The sequence below is a fragment of the Tympanuchus pallidicinctus genome, unplaced genomic scaffold (assembly GCF_026119805.1).
Source record: "Tympanuchus pallidicinctus isolate F22 unplaced genomic scaffold, pur_lepc_1.0 scaffold37, whole genome shotgun sequence".
NCBI classification, from domain to species: Eukaryota; Metazoa; Chordata; class Aves; order Galliformes; family Phasianidae; genus Tympanuchus; species Tympanuchus pallidicinctus.
Window position 1 is genome coordinate 25,686 of NW_026294755.1, and position 24,881 is coordinate 50,566.

A 24,881-nucleotide genomic window follows, 5' to 3' on the forward strand; every position below is an offset into this window, starting at 1 on the left:
CATGGCTGGATGCATGGCTGGATGCATGGCTGGATGCATGGGATGGCTGGATGCATGACTGGATGCATGGCTGGATGCGTGGGATGGCTGGATGCATGGCTGGATGCATGACTGGATGCATGGCTGGATGCATGGCTGGATGCACGTTTTCCTTCAGGCAGTGCAGTCTCTCAGAAAAGTGTTCTCCTCCTCCCCACAGTGTGATTTGCCCACCAATGTAAAGGGGACTGCTGATGGAGGCAGAACGCTGCCGTGCCACTGACTGTCTTAACTCCTAGAGCTGCTCTTTCCTGTTCTCCCTCTCCCCATCCATGCACACCCCGGTGTTTCTTTTCTCCCATAGCTGGAAAGCAATCTAAGGCCACGCTGTTGTGGGCTCAGCATTGTTGTCACACGGTGGCACAGCGCAGGATGGCACACGTGATGCATTGGTGACAAAACACACTGGTCTGATGTCTGAGCCACCATCTCCTCCTGCGTGTGAGCTCATGGGTTCCTTTGCTCATCTGCCACGTGCAGCCCCTCCAAACCACACCTCTGCTCACAGCAGGGCCTCAGAAGGGCAGTGCAGGGGAAATTTGGGGCTGCCCCTGTTCCTTGTTCTCAGACGGAATGTTGTGAGCCCGCCTTGAAGCCTGCAGGAGATGCTCTGATTTCCAGCAGGTTTGGCTGAGCGGGGATGGGAAGAGTCAAAGAGAATTAGCTGCTAAATAAGATTTTCTGCCTTCTCTTTGATCCGCTCTACATGTTCAACTGCTTAAAGGCTTCCCAAGAAAGGATTTTGGTGGAGGAAGAGTTTATCTGCCCATAGACCATCTCATAGCTCTGAAAGGCACGACGGCAAGATAGTCTAGCAGGGGGCAGGGAAGAAATCCAAAGGTAGCCCAGTAAATCTCTGCTAAAGAGGCTTCCCTTCCTCCACCTCACGAAGCAGATAGGGCAGGCTCCAAAACTCCTGTTGCTTCCTTTATTGCTGCTTTTTAAGCCCCTCTGACCGGAGCTTTAAGCTGGCTGCAGTCAGTGGGTTTGGGGACGGCCTGAGCTCTGCATGGCGGTGCTGTGCAGCTCCAACACCTGGCTGTGCTGTGCTCACCCTGTGCTCCTCCTGGCTGTGCACAGAGGAAGGGCTGCAGGGCATTGCATTCTGCTTGGTCAGCTGGGGAAGAAGAGAGGTAGGAGGGGGTGAAAGATGTGGGAAGGACGGCAGCAAAGCAGTGGGTTGGTGCGTGGTTTTTGTGAGGCAATTGATGCAAGGCGTAGCCTTAATATTCCTGTAATGCAAACGCTGCTTGCAGTTCCCTGCAGGTTCCAGTTTGCAGGGCTGTGCTGTTGGGGCAGGCAGAAGCACTGCTGTCCCCCGGGAGCGGCTGCTCTCACTGCTCAGGGTGGGCTCGGATAATCTGCCCTCCTAATGGCCACCCAGTGAGGAGGCAGCTGCTGAGCTGCCCTAAGCTGATTTGGGATGGCAAATTCTGTTTAATTCTCAGCAGTGCTGAGGAACTTGCCAGCACGTGAGCATCCCTTGGCTTTTCTCTTGCAGCAAGCGTGCCCTGGCGACCTGAGCCAGCTGGTGAGGGCGTGCAGTGCTCTGAGCTGGGACAGTTGGGTTTGTAAGGGATACGCACTGACCATTCTTGTGTCTTCAGACCCAACTTTGCTATTCCTTTTTAATGCTGTTTCGTAAAGAATCGTGACCTCTCATTGCTTAGGATTTGCCCTCAGTGCTATGGCCCTCCCTTTGCATCTCCTTTCCAGAGCTGCCGCTGTGGAGCATTCATTGCCTGGTCTTGGTAACCCAGGAAAGGTGTTCCAGGCCTCCAAGGACTCAGTAGCACGGGTTAAAGGTGAGCAACAAGGAACAAAAAGCATCTGTGAAACGATCCCTTGTGCAGCTCCCTCCTGCTCTTCTGAGAAGAGTTTGGCTTTGAACATGAAGGAAGTTTCCTCGCTCCTGCCTTGCTGTGGTTTCTCATCTCGCTCCCTGTGAGGCAGTGCTTGTGCATCACTGTCCAAATTCCTTCATGTCAGCTCCTCGGAAGCACAAAGTGCACGGAGGAGATGAGAAGGAAGCCGCTTATGAATTATGAAGAGCCTTTCAGGCTGATGCTCTTTCACGGGGCTGCCACTCCGTTTTAATTGAGTAACTCAAATGAAGAAGAAAAAGAATCCTGTTTGTGTTTGATCACCTTTCAGTGGTAACGCTCATGTTTGTTGCTTTCCTTTTCAAGTAACGTGGGTGTTTGCCACCCTTGCAGGTGAAATAATGGAGAAGGAAGGAGCTGAGCAGGAGCTGGGATGCAGCTGCTCCCCTTTGTGCTTGCTGGGAGAGCTGGAGCTGCTCGGCTGCACCCAGGGATGTGCACCAAAGCGTGCAAACACAGCCTGCATCTCTCCAAGCACTGCAGAAATTCCTGCTCCCTCTGTTTTCCTCCCAACGCGTGGCCCATAGCAGCCCCCAATCTATGGTTTATTTGGGGATTTGTAGCCCGTGTGAATCGAGGCATCAGCTCCCAGGCTCGTGATCCCAGCAGCTGTGCTGTGGGCTGCAGCCCCATATCTGTGCAGAGCTGGCAGGGTGAGCTGGCGCTGGGCTGCTTCTGGGGCTGCACACAGCTCGCAGGGCAGCTCAGCCCCTGGCACCAGAAGCGTTTTGGTGCTGCTCCTTTGTGATGTCATCTGTCACAGACAGAGGACTGAGCTGAGGCACAGCTGTGTGATCCCCAGCATCTGCTTTCCTCCTCTGAGCCTCCAGGCTGCTGTCAGTAGGGTACGTTGTTTTCAGTCCTGCTTTTACTTACCTGTCATTGCAGGGAATCCTCGCACCGAGGCGTGAAGAGTTTGGAGGCTTCATTTGGGACCTCAGCCTTCTCAGGGGAGGAGCACAGCGTGTGGCTTGCAGGAGTTTGGCTGCAGCAGCAGAATGAGGGCTCTGCAAGCTGTTGTGCTGGGTGGTGACACGACCTGATGGCCCTGCAGGGACTTCGGCACCAGATCCTGCAGCCTTGGGTTCTGGGTTTGGCTCTTAGGGGCACCAAGCAAGAAAATGTGCTGCTGGATGAGAGAAGTTCCTACAAACAGGGCTTCGGTGTGCTCTAACCTGTGACCTTAAATATTTCATAGAATGGATGGCAGAATGGCTGGGTTGGAAGGGACCTTAAAGCCCACCCAGTTCCAACCCCTTGCCGTGGGCTGGGTGCCCCCCAGCAGCTCAGGGCCCATCCATGACTGTGGGCATCTCCAGGGATGGAGCATCCCAGCAGTGCCAGAGCTTCGCCGTCCTCTGTGTGATGAAAATTACTCTTTTTCCTCTTTGAATATCTTCTGGGTTTCGAAAGCTGTCAGCTCGCTCCCTGACCACAGCTCAGTGATGCCTGCAGCTCTAAGGGCTCGCTTCATCTCCCTTCAGACTCCTCCCTGTGGTCCTGCAGACTTTGGGCTCTTTGGGGTGGCAGTGTCTTCTGCAGCTGTTTTGTCATCTTGCTGCTGACACTTTGCACAGCAGAAACCTGCAGGGAGCGTGCTGGCTCAGGCTGAGCCACGAAATGCCATTGAGGTGCAGTGAGAGTCACTCCTGGTCCCCTGAGCTGTGCTGTGTGTCACTCCATCCCGAGCACACCAGTGTGGCACTGGGACAGCGCTGCTCGACTCCCAGTGCTGCTGTGTTTCCTGCATCACTGGGAAGCAGCTCCAAGCCTGGGCTGCTCCTCTTAGCACTGATGCCCATAGCAGAGAAGGTGCCTTCAGTGCGGGGACGGCCGTGGTTCAACTCATCCCTTGGGTTTTGGCCGAGGGACCCGGCTGGGCTGCACGCCTGGGTAAATGGTGCTGGTGGGCTGAGCTCAGATATGTGGCAGTGAGAGCTGTGCCCCCATGGGAAGCGTGGGGCTGGAGGGGCTGTTAAGACCACGCTGGGCTGCTGCTTCTTAGATAGGGTCCCTGTTTGGTGGGGATGGTTGTGCTGGCAGGGATAAGGCTCGTAGCAGGGCTCTGTGCTTTATCTCACGCAGGGCGTGCTGCTGGTTTATCTCTGTGGCTCTCCTTGGTGGAGTTACTCATTCCCAAACCGTTGCTTCGAGGCACGGCTGTTCCTACAGGTTTTTGGAACATCTTTTCCCCTTCTTGCTGTTTTCCCCCAGGAGGGATTTCCTCCTCCTCCACTTGAGGAGCAGAAGGAGCGTCATCTCAGACGTTGTTTGTAATTCACAGTTGCTCAGATGTGCAATTTTCAGACCATCTTTCTTTAAAATAAGCAGTTTTAATAAGCTTTAACTTTCATTGCCTCGTGAATCCTTCATAGAGCAAAAAACCCACAGCAGAGCTGGGACTTTCCCCCCCGCAATAAGAAGTGCTTTGTGGCTGAGCCCTTCAGTTTTGCTTGGTGGTTCCAGCAGGACGGATCTGTCCCAGAATTGTGTGCATCACCCCCAGGTTCCGAGTTGCTGTCAGGAGTGCTTTTAGCTGCCGCGGATGAGAAAGAATGGACTCCAGCATCCATCAGAGAGGCGTAAAACGTCTTTATGGTGGTGAATATGACTGCATGATGATATGGGCTGTGTGTTTCAAACCCAGCTGGGAGAGCTTTGCAGCTAAGAGATAATGGCGCTGCTGGCTCGCTTGGCCTCCCCCCCCGGACCGCTTGGTGTCATTTATTTACCTCTCTGTTGTGCTGAAGTTTCATCTGCCTTGTAATGGTTCTCAATCTCAGCCCTTGCAGGGGGAGCCTCTTTCCCTCCTGCTGCCCTGCAGGCACGGCACGAGGCCGTCCAGCCCCATGGGAGACACTGCTGCTCCCCAAAGTCCTGCTGTCCGAACGGATGCATGTCTGCACCCTGCAGCTCTCGGGGGAGGTCTGGGTGCTTTATCCCTTGGTTCTTTGCGCCTTCAGGCGATGCCTTTTTCCTTCTGACACAACAGGCAGCTCTTCTCTCATCTCTGAAACATTAATGGCTGTATCCTCCCGAGCCCATCCTCGCTCCTGCAGCTCCTGCCATGCGTGGAGCTCAGTGGGAGCGGGGCTGCCTGTGCCCAGCTGTGAGCAGAACAGCATTAAAGGCCTTTTTGCAGAGCGACGGCGAGACCAGCCAGTTCTCTGACAACCACCCCAATGTTTCCTGGTGTCAAAAAGCCAGCAGCACCAGCAGTGAGCAGAGTGAGAGCTGGCACTGCAGGCGTGCAGCTCCGTGGCCTTTGCTGAATCACTGCTGGCTGCTGCCGTGCCAGGGCTGCAGCGATGCTAAATGCTGAGCTGGGAGGAGCAGTGGAACATCTTGAGCTGAGCTGAACGCTGTGCCCAGAACGGGCAGCTGAGCCCCAGGCTGGGAATGTGAGCTGGATGTGGAGCCAGCAGTCCTCTCTGGATGGTGGCCCAGGAAATTCTTGTCCAGAGGCAGGAAAGCACAAAATGCAACTGTCCAGGCAAACTGGGAGAGGCTCTGATTGCTCTTATCCAAAAACTGGACTGGGGGAGGCAGGAGAGGAGGCAACGTGAGGAAGAAGTGAGCATCATTTAAGGCAGCACTCAGATGAGTGGATGCTCTGCCTCTGGGTCAGCAGCTTGGAATAAAGGTTCGTGAGTGCCTGTGGGTGTGTGGTGAGCTGGGCTGGGCTGGGAAGGCTTTTAGAAACCAGCAGAAGGGAAAGGGCTCAGGATGGCTTCTGCTGTCTGCATTTTCCTGCTGACAGACAGGGCGGCACGTGGGGAAACTGCTGTGTATCCCAGGTCTGCCTTTGGGATAGAAAGCTCGCTCCTGTACCTTCTGCACTCCAGGCAGCACATTCACACTCACGTATTTCATGCTCAACTTGCTTTTATGCTCCATACGCTCAACTAACATCACATTTCTGTATTTCAGTGCTAACCACCCTTGTAAACAGCACCACAGTGGAGCCAAATGAGACCAGGATATCATCCATGTGATCATTGGAGCCCTGGGAGGAGGGCAGCCAGATGCCCATAGGGATTTCTGTTTTGGTGGGCAGCCTCCCACCCCCCCAAGGTTTTGACCAAAAGTTGTCACCTCCTTCCTTCTTACTTCATACCTTTGCTTTTGTGAGTGACTTCCTTTGGTGGCAAGTTCTCACGCTTCCTTGGTGCAGTTCTGTCAGAGCTTTGTGGCTGTCAAAGGCAGAGATGAAACGGTCCAGTCATCTTCCTAAGGCTTAAAAAAGCTGGGCAGGAGATCTGGTTACTGGCATTTGAGCTTCTCTTAATTCCATATATCCCGTTAATTTATTGCCAGCAAACAAAACCACGTGAGTTTGCTTCCTTGCTTGCGGTGACCTGAGCCTCACTGCTGCATCCATTTGCTCCTGACGGTCATGGCAAGCACACAGTTACACTAATAGCCCGTTATTAATCACTGCCAGGGGCTGTAATTATATCAGCTATTAGGAAGTCAACTAAAATCCACGTCTGTCCAATCGGCGTGGAGAATAAGGAGAGGCACGGCGCCTGCAGGCTGTGTTTGCTGTTGGGTTCATTTCCTTTAGCACTTGGGAAAGCCCTCGGAGGTCCTGGTTTGGTGTGTGAGCATTTTGCACTGCCCTCTGCTCATGGGTGCTCCTGGTGGATCTGGGGGCACCGGATGCTCTGGGGAGTGTTTCTGCACAGCTGCAAAACCCAGTAGGCAGTGTGCATCCTGAGCTTCCCTGTACGCAGCGGTGGGATTTGGGGGCTCATCAGGAAAAGCAGACAAAGCAGCTCCCTTCTTGCTGTGGCTGAACATGGAACACGCCAACAAGGCTCCAGGATTTGCCTGATACTGATTGCTTTTGTTTCCTCCTTCAGGTAACTTGGCTGCAAGATGGCAGAACCACACCAGGATGTCACTGTGGTGGAGGACCAGGAGAGGCAGCACGTCCCCTCAGGTGAGCACCTCCAGGAGGAGACAGTGCAGGGGACAAGAGCGACCCAGGCAGGGGGAGCAGAGCCCTGGGGGCAGCCAGGAGGAGATGCTGTGTGTGTGTGTGTGTATGGAAGGTTCCTGCATAGCAGCTTGCTGCAGGCAGTAAGCATTGGGTGGCCCACAGGGTGCTCTGATGCTCCTGAATGAAGGAGGATGCTGCTGTGTGATGGTTGCCTAGCAGAGCACAGATCCCATGCTGTCTCGAGCAGTTCTGATCTTACTGCTGCAGCTCGGCACGTCCATGCTTTTGTGTTCACTCCTCAGTTTGCTATTAAAACACAGCACTGCTTTTGTTTTGAGACACAGCTCGAGGATGCTGCTTGCTGCCTGCTTTTCTCACCTGCACAAGGCTGAGCAGAGAGTTCTGGGAGCCATGCAAGAGTCTTTTATCCCACATTTCAGACCTGCATTTCTCCAGAAGCCTTTCCTTTCTCATCCCACCACGCTGCACAGTTGAGCTTGGAAACCCACACAGCCCCAGCACACTTGGTGGGACTCACTCTTGGCTATGATTCATATAAACACCATCTTGATTTTATTTTCTTGAAGGGCTTTGGACACAGCTTCCACCAAACCAGACCAGTGGGTTATCTCAGCCGAGGAGAGAATCCATGGCATCCATTCATCGTGGGTCGTGTGATGCATTTCAGGCTGATGGCTTCTCTCAGCTCGTAGCCTCATCTTTGCACATCACAGGGATTTCACTTTTATTAGTTTGAAGCTTCTTTTCCGAGTCATTTTCTCCAGCTTTCGTTGTATTGTTTCATTTGGTCAGCCTCTTTGCAAAGAAGAGACTTGTGCTTTTTGCTGTACTCTTCCAAAAGATGACTTTGGCCCCAGCCTGGCGTTGTGCCTTGTGCACTGCACAAAGACTTGCTGGTTTGCAGCGAGGAGAATGAATAAATACATCATGGGAGCGCTCAGCAGCAGCTCTGGGAGAGAGTCTGATGGCTCTAGAAATGGCAGAGGGGACAGCAGTGACTCAGACGTACATCTTCCCTGCTTTCTGTTGCTGAGATCTCCTTTCCTGCTTCTGCCATTCTCTGCTGTGTGCTTCCCTGGGTTTTTCTTTTGGCTCCTGCTTGTTCTTTTTGGCGATGGCACCGGTGCTTTTGGTTGGCATTTTCACGCTTTGCTTGCTTATCAGTTCAGGGGTTTTATGCTCTCCAGTGGACCTGGGCCGTTAGAGGTTTGTAACTCATCGCCAAGGACCTGCTCTAAGTATTTGTTTTCCAGGCTATCCCCTTCAGATTCCAGTCGATGACGGATCGGATGAGCCTGTTTCTGAAACCTCTGACGCTAAGAGCACCCCAACTACAGAAGGTGGGAGCTCTTTGTCTTACTGCTTTGAAACCGTGATGGTTGGGGTCGTGCTAAACCTTGCCGAGAGCCTCGTGCCACGTTCTGCTGGGCTTTCTTGGATGAGAGCTCTTCGTTAGGCTCATCACAAGTGAGGTTTTCACTCAGCAGAATGAGAGGATTGGCTTTAAAGATGGAGAGTGGGTCGGAAGGCCGGAGATGGCGATGCGAGGTGGTGCTTGGAGCTCAGCAAGTCTCTTGCAGGTTGTTTCCTTCTCACACAGTGACCTCAGGGTCCAGTTAGCTCAGTGCAGCCAGGAGCAGTCCCACATCGCCCGCAGGTTTGCATCACTGTGCACCATCAGAATACTGCCTGCCCATCCTGCTCTGTGTCGGAGTCAGGTGGAGCTCTTTTTGTGTTCCCTCTGTACCGATATGTTCATTCACACAGCACGATTTGTGCTGCAATGGTGAGATGGATGGAGTCTGTATGTACAGCTTCGAGTTGATGCAGAAGTCCTGTGGGTCAGGTCAGGGCATTTCTGTGCTGCTTCACTGGAAGAAATCTAGTTTGGAAGTAATCTAGAGACTTGCCTGTTGTTTTGATGAACTGCACTGTTTCTCTGGCTGCTTTAATCCCAAGTAGCTGCCTCTTGGTGGCTTCGGGTAAAGGCATTGGCTTGCAAAATGTATCTAAAATTAAAAAGGATGGAGATATTGAGCAGTTCCAGCCCTGCCCTGCTGGAGATGGAGGCTGACAGTGATCTCATGCAGCTACATGAGAGATGTGTGCTTGCTGTGGGGGCAGCTCACTGTGTCCCCAAGGACCAGCTTTGCTGCGTCCTGCTCGCTTGTCTCCCTCCACAAGCGCTGGCTCAAGGGAGGGAGATGGGTGCTGCTCTGAGCAAAACCAGCCTTGGGAGCATCCTGACCTCCCCAGGGTTTTGCCACTTGCTGGCTGTGTGAAAGCTGCATTGTTTTTCAGATGCCACAGCACCTTTAGTAGAGGAAGGAGACCAAGAGGATCAGCACGGGGAGATCCCAGAAGGAACCACAGGTGAGGGAGACCGAGGTGCAGCTTCATCTCTTGATACAGATAGAGCAGAGAGCTGGACTGGTTGGTGCTGAGCAGTAATGCTGCAGAACCTTTGGCAGGCGTGCTTCACTCCTCGTGCTTGCTTCCTTCTTCTGATGCAATTCCTTGCTTACTGCTGTCCTCTTGCCTTCCCCAGCCTGGGGGACACTCGCAGCCTTTTCTTCTCTCTTCCTCAGCTCCTCATCTGCCAGTCTTTCTCTCCGTGGTGGCTTTGCCTCACGTCTCCAGGCAAAGTGCTTTCCTGCAGAGCCTGCCCATCTCTGCAGCACCTCGCTGCTCCTCTCCCGGGCATTCTCTCTCAGCCCACACAGTTGTCTTTGGAGAGGCAGGTGGAATCCAGACCACTGCAGCACTTCTCGGGCTGCCAGCACGTTTTGGAGATCGTGCAGAGGAAGCCAAGTGGCTCCTTCAGGACCTCTGCACCTGGGCCTGCTTTTGCAGGGTGGAATGGGGGTCTTTCAGAGTTAGAAGGGATTGATGTGCAGCAGAGCCGTGCAGAGCGGGGCAGGAGCTCCTCGGACAGTCAGGTGTGGCTGTGAGCACGTGGTCCCTGTGTGGTGGCTGCTGGGTTCTCCTGGGAGCATCAGGCAGGTTTTGGGAAAGGCAGTGTGGTAGAATGGGCTTCTGCCAGCACCCAAACGCTAACACAAGCCCACACCCTGCAAGCACTGGGTTTGTTACACAGCCAGGTTAGCTGGCAGCAAATAGCCCAGGAAGAGCTCATGACAGTCAGCTGGAGAGAAGACACGGATGAGGTAGAGCTCAGGTAAGAGACATGGATACGAATGCTGCCAGCTTGGCAGGAGTAGAAGAGGAAACGTAAATCCCCAGATTTCCGTGCTCAGTGCTCAGGTTTCTGCATGTCTGTCTGAAGGAGCTTGTGCTGACTTGCCAGCTGATGAAACACGTTGGTACAGCAGCTGTCGGATAAATCTAATGGGACCCAGCATTAACACAGCTTGATTGCCTTTCTGATACTGCCCTGCTCGTAACACAGCCGCGATGGGCAGAATCAGCAAGGAGGTAAAGGCATTCTCCAGAAGAGTGCTTAAACTTAATTCTCGTGTTCTGATGATGTTTTTTCCATTCTCCTTCTGAACTGGGACCAGCTGAAGAGGCGGGCATAGGAGCCACCCCCAGCCTGGAGGACCACGCTGCAGGAGATGCTGCTCAAGGTTGGTCAGACTGCTGTTGCTGGGGTCTGGTTGCTGCTCCTGGGGGGCTTGGGAGTTTTCTTCTGTAATGCAACTGCTTTGCTCCCCGTGGGCAGTTGTACAGCAGCTCTCCCCATTGCTGGCAGGCAGATCACACACACTTTGAATGTCCCAGCGCACCCATTTCAGGCAGCTCTTCATTCATCGGTTCTCTCTCTCAGGTGGCTGAAGCACCGATGCTTGTTTGTCCAGTGGCAAAACAGAGCATCCTCCAGGCTAGAAAAGGCCATAAACAGAGCCAGGGTGGTGCAGTTAGCCAGGAGGCACTGCTGAGCATTGCATTGTAGGGTCAGCCTGGGGCCCTGCACGTCCCACGTGAATTACCTGACTCTTAACTACTGTGTCTCTTTTAGGGTGGGCTCTTTTTGCATCCCAGTCTCCAGGGGCGTCTGCCAATGCTAGGCAAGGTGGGCAGTCACTTCAACACAGCCGTCCTGCTCACGTTTGTATGTGACAGCACTGGTTTTGTGTGCTAGTTAGAAGGGCAGTTAAAGCCCATTTGGTAAGGAGGTTTTCTGTTCAGGTTCCTCAGGCTGCTCCTGCAGTCTCTCCTCTTCTGACTGCTGTTTGCAGCCATCCCTGCCTTTGCAGGAAGCGCGCAGCTCTTTGCTTTCTCAGCTCAGAGTGAATTGAGGTCTTTGCTTTTCACACTCAGCACAGCTACACACACTCTGCTCCCTGCAATGAAAATAAAGCATTTGATGCCTGGCTGGTGGTTCTCAAGCCAGCAGCTCTTCTGCATTCAAAATAGTGATGCTACTTAAAAGGAAGTCAAGGTTGTTAGCAGGATGGGGTGAGTTATCCCTGCTGTCTGTCTGTTTCAGTCTGGTGGTAGCTGCTATTTCTCACCAGATCTTTAATGAGAGCTTTCTGTCCTGTCCTGGGATCTTTCAGCTGTCAGCTCTGGGGACGTGCAGCTCACTGCAGCTCTGAGAGAACCAATAGATGGCATTTCTGGCTTCTGACATAAATGGTTACATCTCCAAAACGGACTTCTAGCAGTGCTGCTGCTCTGTAACGATGATGAGCTCTGATGATTTGATGTGATTATTGATGCATGCCCACAGTTGTGGGTATCTCATAACTGCCCGCTTTCATTTCTTGTGTTGTGGGATTTGCAGAAATGATCTCTGCGGTGAAGGCAGAGCATGTTAGGATGCCTTTGGAGTCTCAGCATCTTTCAGTTCAGATTTGCCCTGCTGGTGTTCTGCCAGCTCTCCCTGTGCAGCACTCAGGCCTGCGGGCAGCCCTGCAGGATGGATGTGCACATCCTTATGGGGGCAGAGGGCTTCGAGTAGTTCCCCAGGGTTCAGGGTGAGCTCTCCATTGCTCAGCACATCCCTGCTTCAGTTGGAAGAGTTTTGAGCAGAAGAGCTTCAGTTCAACCAGAATATCTGGCTTAATGCAGCACTGTGGCGTGAAATTGCCAAGCTCTGTGTCATGCTTGAGATCAGCAATGGAAAATAATTGTCTCCTTTACCCTAAAAAAAAATAAGATCTGTGTTTCTGTGACCGTATGTTTTGGGTTTTAAATGTCACTCTTTCTCCTCTGCCCAAACGATGGCAGCAGTGCTGGAACACTAATTAGGCTGAGTGGGACACAGTCCAGAGCTGCTGTGTAGTTACAGCCACAGTTTACTGACAGTCCTTCCCACCAGGGCTCTGCTGTTCAGGACACTGGCAATAAGGGAGCAGGCAGAGGAGTGCTGTTCCCCGGGCTCATTAGAACCAGGAATGAGCTGGAGGTGGTTGGGAAGCTGGATGTGTTGCTGATTTCTGAATACCTCTGAAGCCAGCCCAGCAGGCATGGCACACGGGGACACTTCAGCCGCCTCTGCTCTGGGGTCCAGGCAGTGCTCTGTCTTCCCACCCCCCCGCTGCCCCCGACCCCCTTCCCAGTTCCCATGGAGGTCAGAGTTCCTTTAAAAAGCCGCTCTGTGTCTGCTGAATGGGGCAGCTCTTATTAATAGTACAGATCCCAAGTTTCTCTTCTACATGATGTGACTGACCACCTATCTGTGCTTGTGCTCACTGTTTGCCCGCGCTTCACACTCTGCGTCTTCAGCTCCAGGGGAGCCCAGCTCTCCAAAGCTGCAGCCTGGCCTTAAGGAGCACGTGGGAGGTGTGATGAAAAGGGGCAGCCAGCCCGTGGAGCAGCTGGCTGCTGGTCCTCAGGAGCCTCTTCTGCAACAAGAAACAAAGCCTGCAGCCACAGCTCCCACCAGGATCGAGGTCACTATCCCGATACCCCTGGATATGTACCAAGATGTCCGGCCAGCTGAGGACAGCAGTGAGCTGTGGGATCGTGGGGGCAGAGAAGGCATTGGTGTGGATTCAGCAATGGGAAAAGAGCTGGGTGATGTGTGCGCCGTGGGGCTGGCAGGAGCGGGTGGCACTGATGCCTCCCGCACTGCAGCTGGGCCAGCTCCGTTATATGCTGGAGCCCCGCTAAAAGAAGGTGCCAGCAGATGGGAAAGAGATGAGGATGAAGCTTCTCGGCAGGATTTGCTTGGCCTGGTGGGACAGCGTGTTCCTCCAGGCCCTGAAGCAACCAAAGAAGCTCTTGAAGAAGAAAGCGAGTCCAGAGATGTCCTGAGAGACACAGAGACAGAGGCGCTCCTTGTTGAATCTGAAGCACGGAAAGCAGAAGAGGAGAGACAGCAGTTGCAGGGGGAAGAGTCATACGCAGATGTCACCTCGTCTGAGCCTTCTGAGACCCAAACAGAAGGGGCAGGAGGGGATGCTGGACCCTTAAAGGAAGCAGCCAAACCCCCCGTTGGGTTAAAGGATGGCAGGGAAGACAGCGATGCTGCCGTGGAAGAGGCAGAGCTGGGTGCAGAAGGGTGCAGGACGCCCAAGAAGAAGCCTGGTGCTGCAGATAAAGCAGTCAGTCGAGTTCCTCTCCTGAAAGGTGTGTGCAGCGTTTGCCTGCCTGGAGCTCACACTGCTGGTGCATTGCTCACCACGAGGCTGCTTGAAGCAGCACTTCAGCTTGCTGCCTCCTCCTGAATTGCAGTGCTTGGGACATGGCCTGGACCTTTGCTGTGAACTGATCTACAAAGCTCTGCTGCTTCCCCCTCTCCCTCCTTTAATCTTGGATGTCTCGGCATCGTTGCCAGACCCCCATGCTTTGGTTTTGCATCCCTTGCATGGTGCTGGCGGGTTCCCAATCACGCTTTCCTTTTTTTTTTTTTCTTTTTTTAGTTAAAATTCCTTTGGATCTTTGGGCTCCTTTACTCACACCTGGCAGCTTCCCAGCGAAGACAGATTCTGGCTGGGTGTTGTGGCATGTTGGATTGGGGCTAACCCAGCACGCTGCAGCTTGTCCCAATGGGGCGCTGCCACCTGGTTTGCATGTGTCCACTATCCAGTCCAATAAGTCTTTGGATCAGCTTTCCTAGAGAGGAGGGAGGAGGGAAAAACATAAGGGAGGTGGCAGTTCAGACCGAGGGAAAAGTCCCACGTGGGTCCCTCGCAGAGCACAGCTGAGGCTCTTACACAGCATCGTGCTTTGATCCCAGCTCTGGATCTGCGGGTGCTCTGATGCAATGGCTGTGTTCTGTGTTCTGCAGGGTGCTCTGTGTGTGGAGGCTCTTGGGCACAGCGCTGTGCGAGTGTCTGGGCTGGAAATCCTCCTCTGTGAGCACCTGGGCAGTCAGAGCCCTGGGTGCTGTTTGTGCAGCAGGTCTCAGTTCTGGCTGTCCGCAGTGAAGGGTTGAGCTCTTCCTTCAAAGCATGAGCATCCCTGCTGGCAGAGCAGCTCTTAGACCTCTTCCTTCTCCAAGAAGGAGCTGCTTCCCAGTTTCCAGGGAGCCAGGAACATCTCAGAGGAATCTGCTCAGTGCAGAAGTGCAAATGGTGCTGCAGGACGCACAGCAAAACCTGCTGGTCTCCTGCCATGTTGTGTCCCACTTGGTGTTGTGTCCCACTTGGTGTTGTGTCCCACTTGGTGCTGTCAGGGCTGGCCTGGGGAGGAGCTCTGCCTTTCACCCCACTGCCACGTCCCCAAACCTGGCATGGCTGCTTCCATTAACCTGGAAATCCTGCTCACCCCTCCCCTCCTCTCTGGTTTGCAGCAGAGAGAAACGCGCTCTTTGCTGCATGGGGTCAATGAGGAAATTGCTGATGGAGCTTTTCCCCTCGGAGCCAAAGCTCATCACACATTTCTTATTGTTTACTACCTGAGAAGGCATCAGAAAGCTTTGCACACGTGCTGCAGGGCATCAGCATGGCTTGCTGTCGCTGTCATCAGAGCCTGAAACCAATCGTGGGCTGGGGCTGCCTTGCCCAGGGTCACCCAGTTTCTGACTCAACAGAAGGAATTTCTTTAATTAATTCATTAACGGGCTTTTTCCTTCAAAGGCTGAGGCACTTTGTAGTCTCTGCAGCAGCTCTGGGGCTGTTGGGGTCGGGTCAGAGGCATCAGTGCTGCATTCGTGGCATCACACATGGGCTGACCATTGGGTTCCCGAACACTGGGGTGAAGATCAGAAGCTTTTCGTCCCAGATTAGGAAGGAATGAGCTGAGGGCTCAAAGCAGGACCTTTGTAATGAGTGCCTGACAGTACCAACGTTTCTTCCTCTCAGCTTCTCACCTCATTAGTACTGCGGCCTGAAATATTGCGAGGGCCACCGTGTGCTTGATGTGAATCAAACAGGAGAGTGGCTCAGCGTTAAGAGCCTGCAGAGCCTGAGCCAGATGGAGGGCGCACTGCTGGGATGTGGTGTCAGGAGGGATGGGAAGTAAACTGCAAAGTTAACACACTGGAGAAGGGATTTCAGACAGACCTTGGGCTCCCTGGTGCCGGTCGGTCGGGGCATCCTTTGGTTTCAGTGTGCACATACCTGACTGTTAGAACCACACAGGTTTTATTAAACAGACTCACACTGGGCTCAGAGAGGGCAGTTCTATCCTGAACTGAACCAGGGCTGCTGGAACTGAGTGCAAATGTGTGCAGACGGGCTCACGCAGACCTGGCGTGTGTCCGATGCTCCAGCAGTGACTGATGTTGCTTGTGCACAGGGTCATCTGTTAACCCAGGAGGAAAGTGCTTAGATGTGTTTTGCCAAGAAATGGGGGGTTTTCTCGCGTTTTTAAGAGCAGCATCTGATCTCAGCTAGAGGGAAGGCGTAGCAGCAGCTCAGCATGCATGTTACTGTAGCTCAGGCACTGTCAGCTGTGCATTTCACCCATCCCTCAAAGTGTAACTGTGTCTTTCCGTTTGTCAGCTCGTATTGATAGCAAAGACAAGGAAGGGGCTGAAACTGATGAAAAGAAACCGAAGGTAAGCAAAGGAGGAGAACCAGAGGTGATCCCCACCTGCCCACGTGGGCTGTGCGCATTCCTGACTCCTGCTTTAGGAGTCCTTGCCATTACCCTCCATTCTTCGGCCCTGTTTTTTGTTTTCCTCTCCCCGTGCCCTGGTTTGGATGGTGCAATCAAATCTAGAATGCAGATGGTGGCTTTGTATGGGTGGTTCTATGTGATATTCTCAGTCAGAAAGCAGAAGAGTGGCTTTGGTGGGGCAAACTGATGCAGAAGCAAACTCCAGGCTGTTGTTGGGTGTCTCACAGCTCTGCTGGTGGAGCCTTAGGATGCCAGCAGTGCCCCAGGGCCCACAGCCCTCACCCAGCTCTGTGCTGCAGAGGGCAGAACCTCTCCACTGCCTTTTTCAAGTCTGCTTCCACATTGCACCCTCTAATCCTATGTAATGTTGGTTATCCCTTTTGTTCCCCTCCCATACTGATTTTGGTTTTGTTGTTCCGATTTTATTTTCTTTCCATGTGTAAGAAATCCTCACCTTCCACTGCCAAACCCCCAAGCGATAGAGCCTCCATCCCTCCCCACCGACACACCTCCTCTAGCACAGCCCCTCCGAAATCTCCCTCCAGCCCTGCATCCACCTCTAAACGAGTCACACCCCGACCTGCCAGTACAGGAATGCATGAAACAAAGGCCAAGGTAAGGAAATGGGATGTGAGAGAGGCAAAGCTGCCTTGGAGAACAGCATGAGGCAGTGCTGGCAGCGCTTGCTGGGCTGAAGCACCGCGTGTCACTCAGAGAGGGGGGTCACAGAATGACAGCATGGCCTGGGTTGCAAAGGACCACGATGATCATTCAGTTCCAACCCCTGTGCTGTGTGCACATCACCAACCAGCAGCCCAGGCTGCCCAGAGCCACATCCAGCCTGGCCTCGAACGCCTGCAGGGATGGGGCATCCACAGTGCTGTGGGATGTGCTTCTCTGCACGGCAGTTTTTGGAGCGGCTGTGTCAGTCTCACGGCCCCTTGTTCTGCAGTTTAGAGCATCTCACGTGCTGCAGGGGTTACCTGGTCTCTCTGAAACGTTTCTGGGTCCCTTTGTGTTCTTTCATGCTCTTTGCAGCTTTAAGCTGCATTTTATGGGTGTGTAGAACACGGCAGCTGCATTGGTCGTGTGCAGAGCTGTCTGCCAGGTGGATGTGAAAATCACACACTTCTGTGGCTCGTTCTGCTGGGGGGTTTCTCCCTCGGTGGCGCTCAGTCACACAGATACAGCTGTGCTGAGGGAGAGAGCAGAGGCTGCAGCTCTGGATAAGAGGATGCGGTTTGGCTGTGATGGTTCCCTGCAGCCCTGGGACCCATCAGCTCTTAAGATCCCCGCTGCACGTTTTCAGCTTTGTGACACAGAGCAGCATCAGAGCACAGCTTGAAAGCAGACGCGTTGGTTTATAGACCTGGGAGGGCTTTTCTGCAGGATCCCCAGGCAGTAGATGGCACGCTGCTGTTTACACACCCTTGCAGATGCTGTATGGGTGCCTACGGGAGGGAGGACAAAGGAAATGTCTGTGTTTGGGGTCTGGCTCTGCCTCGTGGATGGAGCCTCTGTTGTGCAATCAAAGAGCGGGTTTATTTCCCATCGGGACAGCAAAACAAGAGGGGGAAAAAAAAAAAGAAAAAAGGGAAAGAAATGGAACCTTTTGCCTTTGTGTCCCTGCAGGGCCAGGAGATGAGGGGTGGCACCAAGCCGGCCACGCCGCGCTCTGCAGCCGGGCAGGCACAGAGGAACTCCAGCAACGCCACCCGCATCCCAGCCAAAACCCCCACGGCCCCCAAGACCCCTCCTGGCTCTGGTAAGTGTGGGGCTGTGCCTCCGTGCGGGGCTGTGGGGCAGGGAGCTTTGCACCGTCAGGGTGGTGCTGCTGCTTTACGTGCTCTGTTGGTAACACAGCAGGGAGGAGGTGGCGCTCGCTTCGTCCCGCTGGGATTTCCTCCAATTTGGAAGGTTTAACCAGCTTCATTTCTTTTTGTTTTAATCCATCTCTGCCTTTTCTCTTGACGATGTTTCCCAAAGACCCGGGGGTGCGAGGATCCATTCTTCGATTGCAGGAATGGAGATTATAGCCCGTAATTCCCAGGAGCAAAGCCCAGGAAGCGCCCAGCATTGGGGATTTCCATTTCAGCGGTGCATTTTCTGAATATGTGCATTTTTTCATACTTATCAGAGCTGCGTTAAATCCTTCCATCAATGAAGTTTCCGTCCTTATTAAGCACCTCTCTCATTCATTAAACAGGCAGAAAGGAGCAGAAAAAGCCACCCCCTGCAGCAGCGAAGTCTGAGAAAGGTGATGTTTAAGGATCTTCTTTTATTTGTTAAGGTGGGGACGGTTCTGAGCTGCTCAGTGATCTGAGCTTTATTCAATTATGCAAAACAAGGCGGTGAAAACGCTTCCAAACCCCAAAGAGGAGAAGCGGGTTCCTCTCAGTGCCTTTTGTTTGTAGTTTTTCATGCGTGCTGATGTCGGGCTGGGGCACCTTAGCAGTCATCCAGACAATAAAGAACTCCTTTCTTTGGAGCTGCTGGGAGGCTGCTTTCGACCTCAGCTTTGGCTCCAGCACCCGATGGGTGTCTGTCCCCTCCTGGCGGGAGCTGACGGGGGGCTGTGGGAGCTGCAGGCCACCCCCAGCAGGCAGGCAGGTCTGCGTGCCTTGCGCTCGCCCTGCGCTCACCTCGCTGCGTCTGCCTGCCTTCTCCAGGTGAGCAGCCCAAGTCTGGAGACAGAAGCGGTTACAGCAGTCCCGGCTCCCCCGGGACTCCAGGCAGCCGTTCCCGCACTCCTTCTCTGCCCACCCCACCAGCCAGGGAGCCCAAGAAGGTGGCTGTGGTTCGCACGCCTCCCAAATCGCCCGCGTCTGCCAAGAGCCGCGTGCAGCCCTCGGCGGCTCCGATGCCCGACCTGAAAAACGTCAAATCCAAAATCGGCTCCACCGAAAACCTGAAGCACCAACCTGGAGGTGGCAAGGTAAAGCTGGGCTCTGCTCTGTGCGGGGATGGGGGGGGCCGAGGGGCTGAGCCCCGACCCGGAGCGGCAGCACCCAGCTGGGGCTGCAGGCACGGCTCTGGGCAGCTGGGCTTCGGCTGTTGGGCAGCTTGATGTCCAGTGTTGGAGGTTTTTCGGGCTGCTTGGCTTTCAGTTGTCCTGAAATTGCCTGGCTTAGTGCAGCTGAACCACGGGGAGGGCTGCTCGTGGCCGTGGGGTGGCCTGGCCTGCAGTGGCTGCTGGGGGTGATGCTGCCTTGTGGTGTCCTGTTAGGGAGAGCTTTAGAGGGAGAGTTGGGACCTGCAGCCCTAAGGAGTCCCAGGATCAGGGCTGTGTTTCTGAATGCTGCTGTGTGATCTGGAGCAGTCACTTCTGTGAGAGGATGGTGGCCTCCTGCAGGGACCCCAGGCAACCCATGCGGAGGGAATTGCAGCCTCGTGGCAGGGCAGAGAGCTTTGGGCGTGCTGGGCTGTTCTCAAAACACAACCAGTGCAAGGACTGGGATCCTGCTGGGGTCCTCCTGCTGCTACCAGCTCTGAGGTGACCCCAGTCCTGCTGGGACTGAGCTGGATCTGCTGGTGTTGCAAGTAGGTTCAGTTTTGGAACTGATGAGAGAAGCAGTGCAGAAGCTGAGCAGGTTGGGGTTTCGGGATCCACTTTGGCTGGTGGGGTTTTGCATTGCATTCTGCAGCCAGCTGCGGTTGCTGCGGTGGAGCAGCGTGGCACAGCCACATCTGGTGGCGGCGTCAGTTTGAGGACCACCAGTGCTTTTCTGAGAGGGCAGCAAAGAGAGCTGTGTGCTTTGAGTGCTTGGGAAATAGGGTGGATTTTGCAAGCTCTGCAGAGGAGAATTCTGCAAAGGGAGCCTGAGCTGGGTGAAGAGTGGTGCATCCCCACTGCTCCAGAGCAGCAGAATGCAGCCACACAGCTGCAGCAGTGCAGTGCTCTGTGCCTCTGTGCTGTGTGGATGCGTCCTGAGGCTTTTATGGGATGCCCCTCACTGCACGGCAGGAGGCCTGAGGGCAGCTGGTGGCTGTCACACAGATATGGAGTGACAGAGCTGCACGTGTGGCAGTGAGCACAGCTGGGCTCACTGTGTGTGTGCTTGCCTGCCCAGCAGAGCATCGCTGCCTCGTCTGCAGCCATCGTGCAACAGAGCCGTGAGAAACCTCCAGGCGTGGTGCATGCTGCTGTGTGCAAGCCGCTGGCTCTGAGCGTGTGACTTCGGTGTGGGGAAGGCTTTGGGGTGGCTCCTTTTCACCACCCTCAGCTGCACTGGTGCTTTTCCATTTCTCTCTGCACGTCTGGTTTGTGCTGCACTGCAAAGGGCTGCTCCTCGCCAGCAGCTCTGCGCTGTCTGAGCGCCACTCTGGTTGTTGGTTCGCTGCCTTCGCGAAACCCAGACAGGCCAAACCGTGCCTCGATTTGCAGAATTAATTGCTGTGAACTTGAAAAGCAATGCTGGAGGGCTGTGGCAGCTGTGATGCTCCTGGTGCTGGAGAGCCGTGGTGCAGCAAGCTCTGCTGGCAGCAGCGGGCAGCACTTGCTGAAATGGGAAGGTTGGGTGCCCAGGGTGCCACCTCACCACGGTGGGGATCTGGTCATGCAGAGGCTGCGGGTGCAGCGCTCTCCTGCAGGGTGCTGTGCCTCCTTCCCTCTGGGGAGCGTTGTGCTTCTGGTGGCCTTTCTTCAGAGGGAGCTGAGGCACTGTGTGCCCCCGCTGGTGTTTGCCTTTGGTTCAGGTCTTCATTCAATCCGGTCCACGCAGGGGAGGGAGCAGGCGCTGCGTTCAGCCGTGGGATGGTGCATGGGGTCGTTCAGCAGAGCTGCCCTTGCAGCGGGTTCTTGCAGACGGGCTTTGGGGTGGGAGCGAAGTTAGCACGGCACGTGGCTCCAGGATTACAGCATCTCTCCCTCTGGAGGTGGTGTGAGCGGTGCGGGCCGGCAGCCGCCCCAGGGCTCGGTTGGGGCCGTGCTTCCATCCCACCTGCACACGGGTTACAAAAACTGCAGTCCTGGCACTGCATCCCGGGCACAGCGGCTCCTTCCCTCTGCATCTGCAGGAGTTGGAGCCCAACCCCACGCTGAGCTCCTCGTGCTGGGCACACCGCCGCTCTGCTGCAGCCCGTGGCTTCACTTGGAGCTGCTGGACCCCGAGGCCGGGCAGAGCTGTGTGTGCTGGCACAGAGCTGAGCAGGGGGGGTCTCTCGACCCCATCCTTCCTCCCAGCCCACCCCGGTGGTGCAGCTCTGCAGGCGCTGTCTCAGAGCAGCAGTGCTTTCCAGCATGTCTGCTGTCCCCCCTTCTGTTCAGTGGAAGCAGACGGGCAGCTGGCTTCCTTGCTGGTGTTTCTGGCATGGAAACCAGGGCTGCCTTGCTAGGCAGATCTCATCCAGCTCAATCTAGAGCTCACCCACCTCCATCTTCAGCTTCCAACCCTGGAGCAGCAAGCCAGAGGTCCTCCTTTGCTCTTGGCCCTGGCAGGCAGGCTCCTGGCGTTGGTGATATTTCGCATGGTCAAGCTGCAGATGATCATGTTGTTTCTCACACTCTTTTCTGGCTACCAAAGGTGCAGATTATTAATAAGAAGCTGGACTTTAGCAGCGTTCAATCCAAGTGTGGCTCAAAGGATAATATCAAACACATCCCAGGAGGAGGCAGTGTGAGTACCTTCACACTTTCAATGCACTGTAATGGTTCTTAATGATAAGTGGCATGTTGTGTACGCTGAACCACCAATGCTATCTGCAGCTCCCGTGCCGTCAGATAGCAATTGGTGACATGCAATGACTCTTTTCTGGCTACCAAAGGTGCAGATTGTTAATCAGAAGTTGGACTTTAGCAGCGTTCAATCCAGGTGTGGCTCAAAGGATAATATCAAACACATCCCGGGAGGAGGCAGTGTGAGTACCTTCACACTTTGAGCGCGCTGTGATCCCCCCCGTAGTGGCATGTTGTATAACACCAAGCACCAATGCTATTTGCAGCAGCGCTGCTGTCAGATAGCAATTGGTGACGTGCTGTCTGTTAACCCATTAACCCAGAAGACGTGGGTAGAGGAGCCCTAACGAGTCCTTTTCCGTGCCTGACGTGGGCAGAGCTAACTGAGCCGCGTGCAAACCGTGTCTGTAACAAAACATCTCTTAACCTGAGGCTTTGTGCTGCCTGCGAGGCTCGGGCCCCTGCACACAGTGCAGTCAGTGATAGATGTAAAAGCAAATGCAGCCCTCGTTGCTTACTGTACTGCTGAGGTGCTCGTGGCCCTGCACAGCACGTAGAAGCGAGGTTCCTGGCCTTTCCCATCAGGCAAGTATGATCCATGTGAATATCAAGCTTCTCCTCGTGTCCACTGTGTGTGTTGGTGCCCGTGGGGGCTGAGCCTGAGGTGATACTGAGCAAACGGATTGGAACGTGGGCATTTCCAGCCATTCCCTGACCTGTAACCACGCTCAGCTTCCAGGTGCTGTGCCAGAAAGCTGGAGGGGCTCTGCAGGGTTGGTGGATTTTGCACCGTCTGCTCTGGAGGCAGAGTTTGGGTCTGGGAATGGTGGTGGGCAAAGGGAGGAGCATCACTGAGACCCCAAACAGTGCAACCCTGGGGCTGTGCCCGCTCTGTGTCCATCTGTGGAAGCCTCCTGGTGCCCTCGGATGTTCCCCATGGGTTTCCTCTGTGCTGTTTTTGATCTCTGGATGCCCTCCCTGAGAAACGGAGCATCGCAGAGGGCTCGGCACATAAAGGATGTAACTGGGTTTGCCACCTTGGTCTTAAATCTGATGTAATTCCACGTTTATTCGCACACCAGAGGAGCTGCTCTGCAGAGGTCAGGCCTCTGTGAGACACGTTCCCTGCTGCTTTTGCCATGTCTTAAACCCAAGCCCTGCCCTGGCTGCGCTGCCTGCTGCGCTGTTAGGCCAGGAGCTGATGTGTGCCACGCATCGTCGTGCTGGCAGCAGAGCTCAGCACACACTGAGCAGGCACTGAAAGCTGCAGCAGGCGAAGAATGCCCTGCATTTTAAGGTAGAGATCATCATCCTGTGCCGTGGGGCTCCTCTGACTGGGGGGCAACAAGAAGCCACTGGGGTGCAATGCAGCTGTGCCTTAATCCTCTGCAGCACAGTCAGCAGTGACTGCCTGCATAGCCACGCTGCTCCAAGGCAAAGACAGCAACCTGGGGGCAGATACAGAACCTGGGGGCAGATACAGAACCTGGGGGCAGATACAGAACTTGGGGGCAGATACAGAACCTGGGGGCAGATACAGAACCTGGGGGCAGATACAGAACTTGGGGGCAGATACAGAACCTGGGCTCAGTGCCTTTCTCATGGCAGTGCTCTGACACAGCGATGCTTTAGGCAGAAGCTGACCTACGCATTGCTGATGCTGAGATGGGATCCCCGGGTCTCTGGCACTGATTTCCCAGGCAAACAACTCTGTGCCTGTTTGCCTTCCTTGTTGAAGCTCTGCTCCCCAGCAGGATAACAAAGAGTTCAGTGAGTCTTGTCTGTAAAAACACTGAGCCGGAAGGAGAGCAGGAAGGACTCAGCGATGGGTCTCTTGCTGTGGACATGGGAGGTCTCTCACAGCCGGGTCCTGCAGCGGGGCACACTGGGGTTAGAAGGGCACAGCTCTGTCCTCCCAGCTCCTGTTTGTGCCTTTGAAGAGCCCGGCTCTCCTCCTGCTCAGTGCATTCCGTGTGACCTCTCCCCATCCCTGTCTTCACGTCTGTCCCTGCCGTGTGCTCTCAGCCCCTGCGGTTGCTGTTGTCCCCTTCCTTCTGTCCCCACTCTCCGTGCGATGTCCTGTCGGTGTGTCTGGCCATCAGAGGTGGGGCTGACCCACGTGTTTGACATCCAGCCTTACTGCAGGTCCAGGCTCAGCCCTCGAGCCCTGCAGCGCCTGCTGGCACCGGGCCTTGCTGCTCGCGGGCTGTTTCAGCCCCACGCCCCGGGATGCTGCGCTCCCACACCTTTCCCTGGCCGCGGAGCGGAGCTGGGGGGCGATGCTGTGTGCACAGCCCCGCTGCCACCTGTGGCTCTGAGGGTCAGGATGGGCTGCCGGGCACGGGGCCGACGCGAGGTTTGGTGCACGCAGGGCGTTCCAGGCAGCACGGGGCGCTGCTCCCGGCGCTGCAGGGAGGCGACGAAGCTCCAGCCGTGAGGGCCGATGGAGGGGCTGCTCAGCAGGCACACAGAGAGCAGCACCCGCTGCCCTGCAGCTCCCGGGGCTGCCCGGTTCCTGGGGGTGCGAGCCCAGTCCCAGGGCGCAGGGCGGGCGCTGGGGATGCAGCCACATTCTGTCCCCTCTGTCCCGGTGTCGCTGCTGTGTGTGCCCTGCTTTGCCCGCCCCGAGGCTCTCAGCCCTCCCTGTTCTCCAGCGTGGCGTAAAACTGCCCGCATCCCCCTGAGCCCCCGTGCGCCGCCTGCGTTTGTGCGCCTGGGGCTGCGCGTCCGGGCTGCAGCAACGCCAGGAGGTGCCCTCGTGCTTCTGTGTGCTCCAACTCCCGCTTAGGTGCCATGCTATGAACTCCCACCGGATCTTTTAGACTTGATGTCTCTTTATTTTTTGACCCTTTGTAGCTCCATGACAGCCTTGTTGTTGTTGTTGTTGTTGTTCTTTTTTCAGAAATGCGTGTTTTTTTGGTCACTCTTGTATCAAAGTTCTGTGCACATTGATCATTTCTGTTCTTTCAGTTTTTGTGGACATAAGCTTTATGTTTTACACCAGAAAAGGTATTTATTTTTTACGTTTTTTTTTCTCTCTGGTATATCTCCTCCTTTCGGATGATGTGTATGCAAATCTTAATTAATTACCACTCCACTTTCTCACTTAAAGCACTTTAAATTTGCCTCTCCTTCCCCCCCTCTGCGGAGAGGCGGTCTCATGCATGCTGATGTGATCAGAGAGGCTCCTGCACACGGGCATTAATGACCTCCCATCTCTCATGACCGTTTCATTTATCTCATTAATCCTCCTGGGGTGCGAGCTGCTCCTTTCCCTCCAATCCAGATCAGGTGCTGCCGTGTTGTGCCCCCCCCCCCCCCCTCCCCCCTTTCTCTCACCTCCTTC

General features: G+C 54.7%; 1 protein-coding gene across 20 annotated transcripts in view; it reads left to right on the forward strand.

The window, feature by feature from the left end:
• MAPT (microtubule associated protein tau) overlaps positions 1-24,881 on the forward strand; it is a 35,777-nt gene that overhangs the window by 8,604 nt on the left and 2,292 nt on the right. For 2 of the 20 annotated variants that reach the window (XM_052699574.1, XM_052699575.1), the window contains exons 2-13: positions 6,788-6,867; positions 8,142-8,228; positions 9,190-9,261; positions 10,410-10,475; positions 12,580-13,425; positions 15,744-15,799; positions 16,306-16,476; positions 17,494-17,626; positions 18,068-18,118; positions 18,531-18,796; positions 21,384-21,476; positions 21,625-21,717. In XM_052699574.1, coding sequence (XP_052555534.1) covers positions 6,804-6,867; positions 8,142-8,228; positions 9,190-9,261; positions 10,410-10,475; positions 12,580-13,425; positions 15,744-15,799; positions 16,306-16,476; positions 17,494-17,626; positions 18,068-18,118; positions 18,531-18,796; positions 21,384-21,476; positions 21,625-21,717 — 1,998 coding nt within the window. In that variant the 5' untranslated portion in view covers positions 6,788-6,803. Of the gene's footprint in view, positions 1-6,787; positions 6,868-8,141; positions 8,229-9,189; positions 9,262-10,409; positions 10,476-12,579; positions 13,426-15,743; positions 15,800-16,305; positions 16,477-17,493; positions 17,627-18,067; positions 18,119-18,530; positions 18,797-21,383; positions 21,477-21,624; positions 24,865-24,881 lie in introns of those variants that run through there. The other 18 variants (XR_008210389.1, XM_052699580.1, XR_008210388.1 and 15 more) reach the window with 18 other exon arrangements.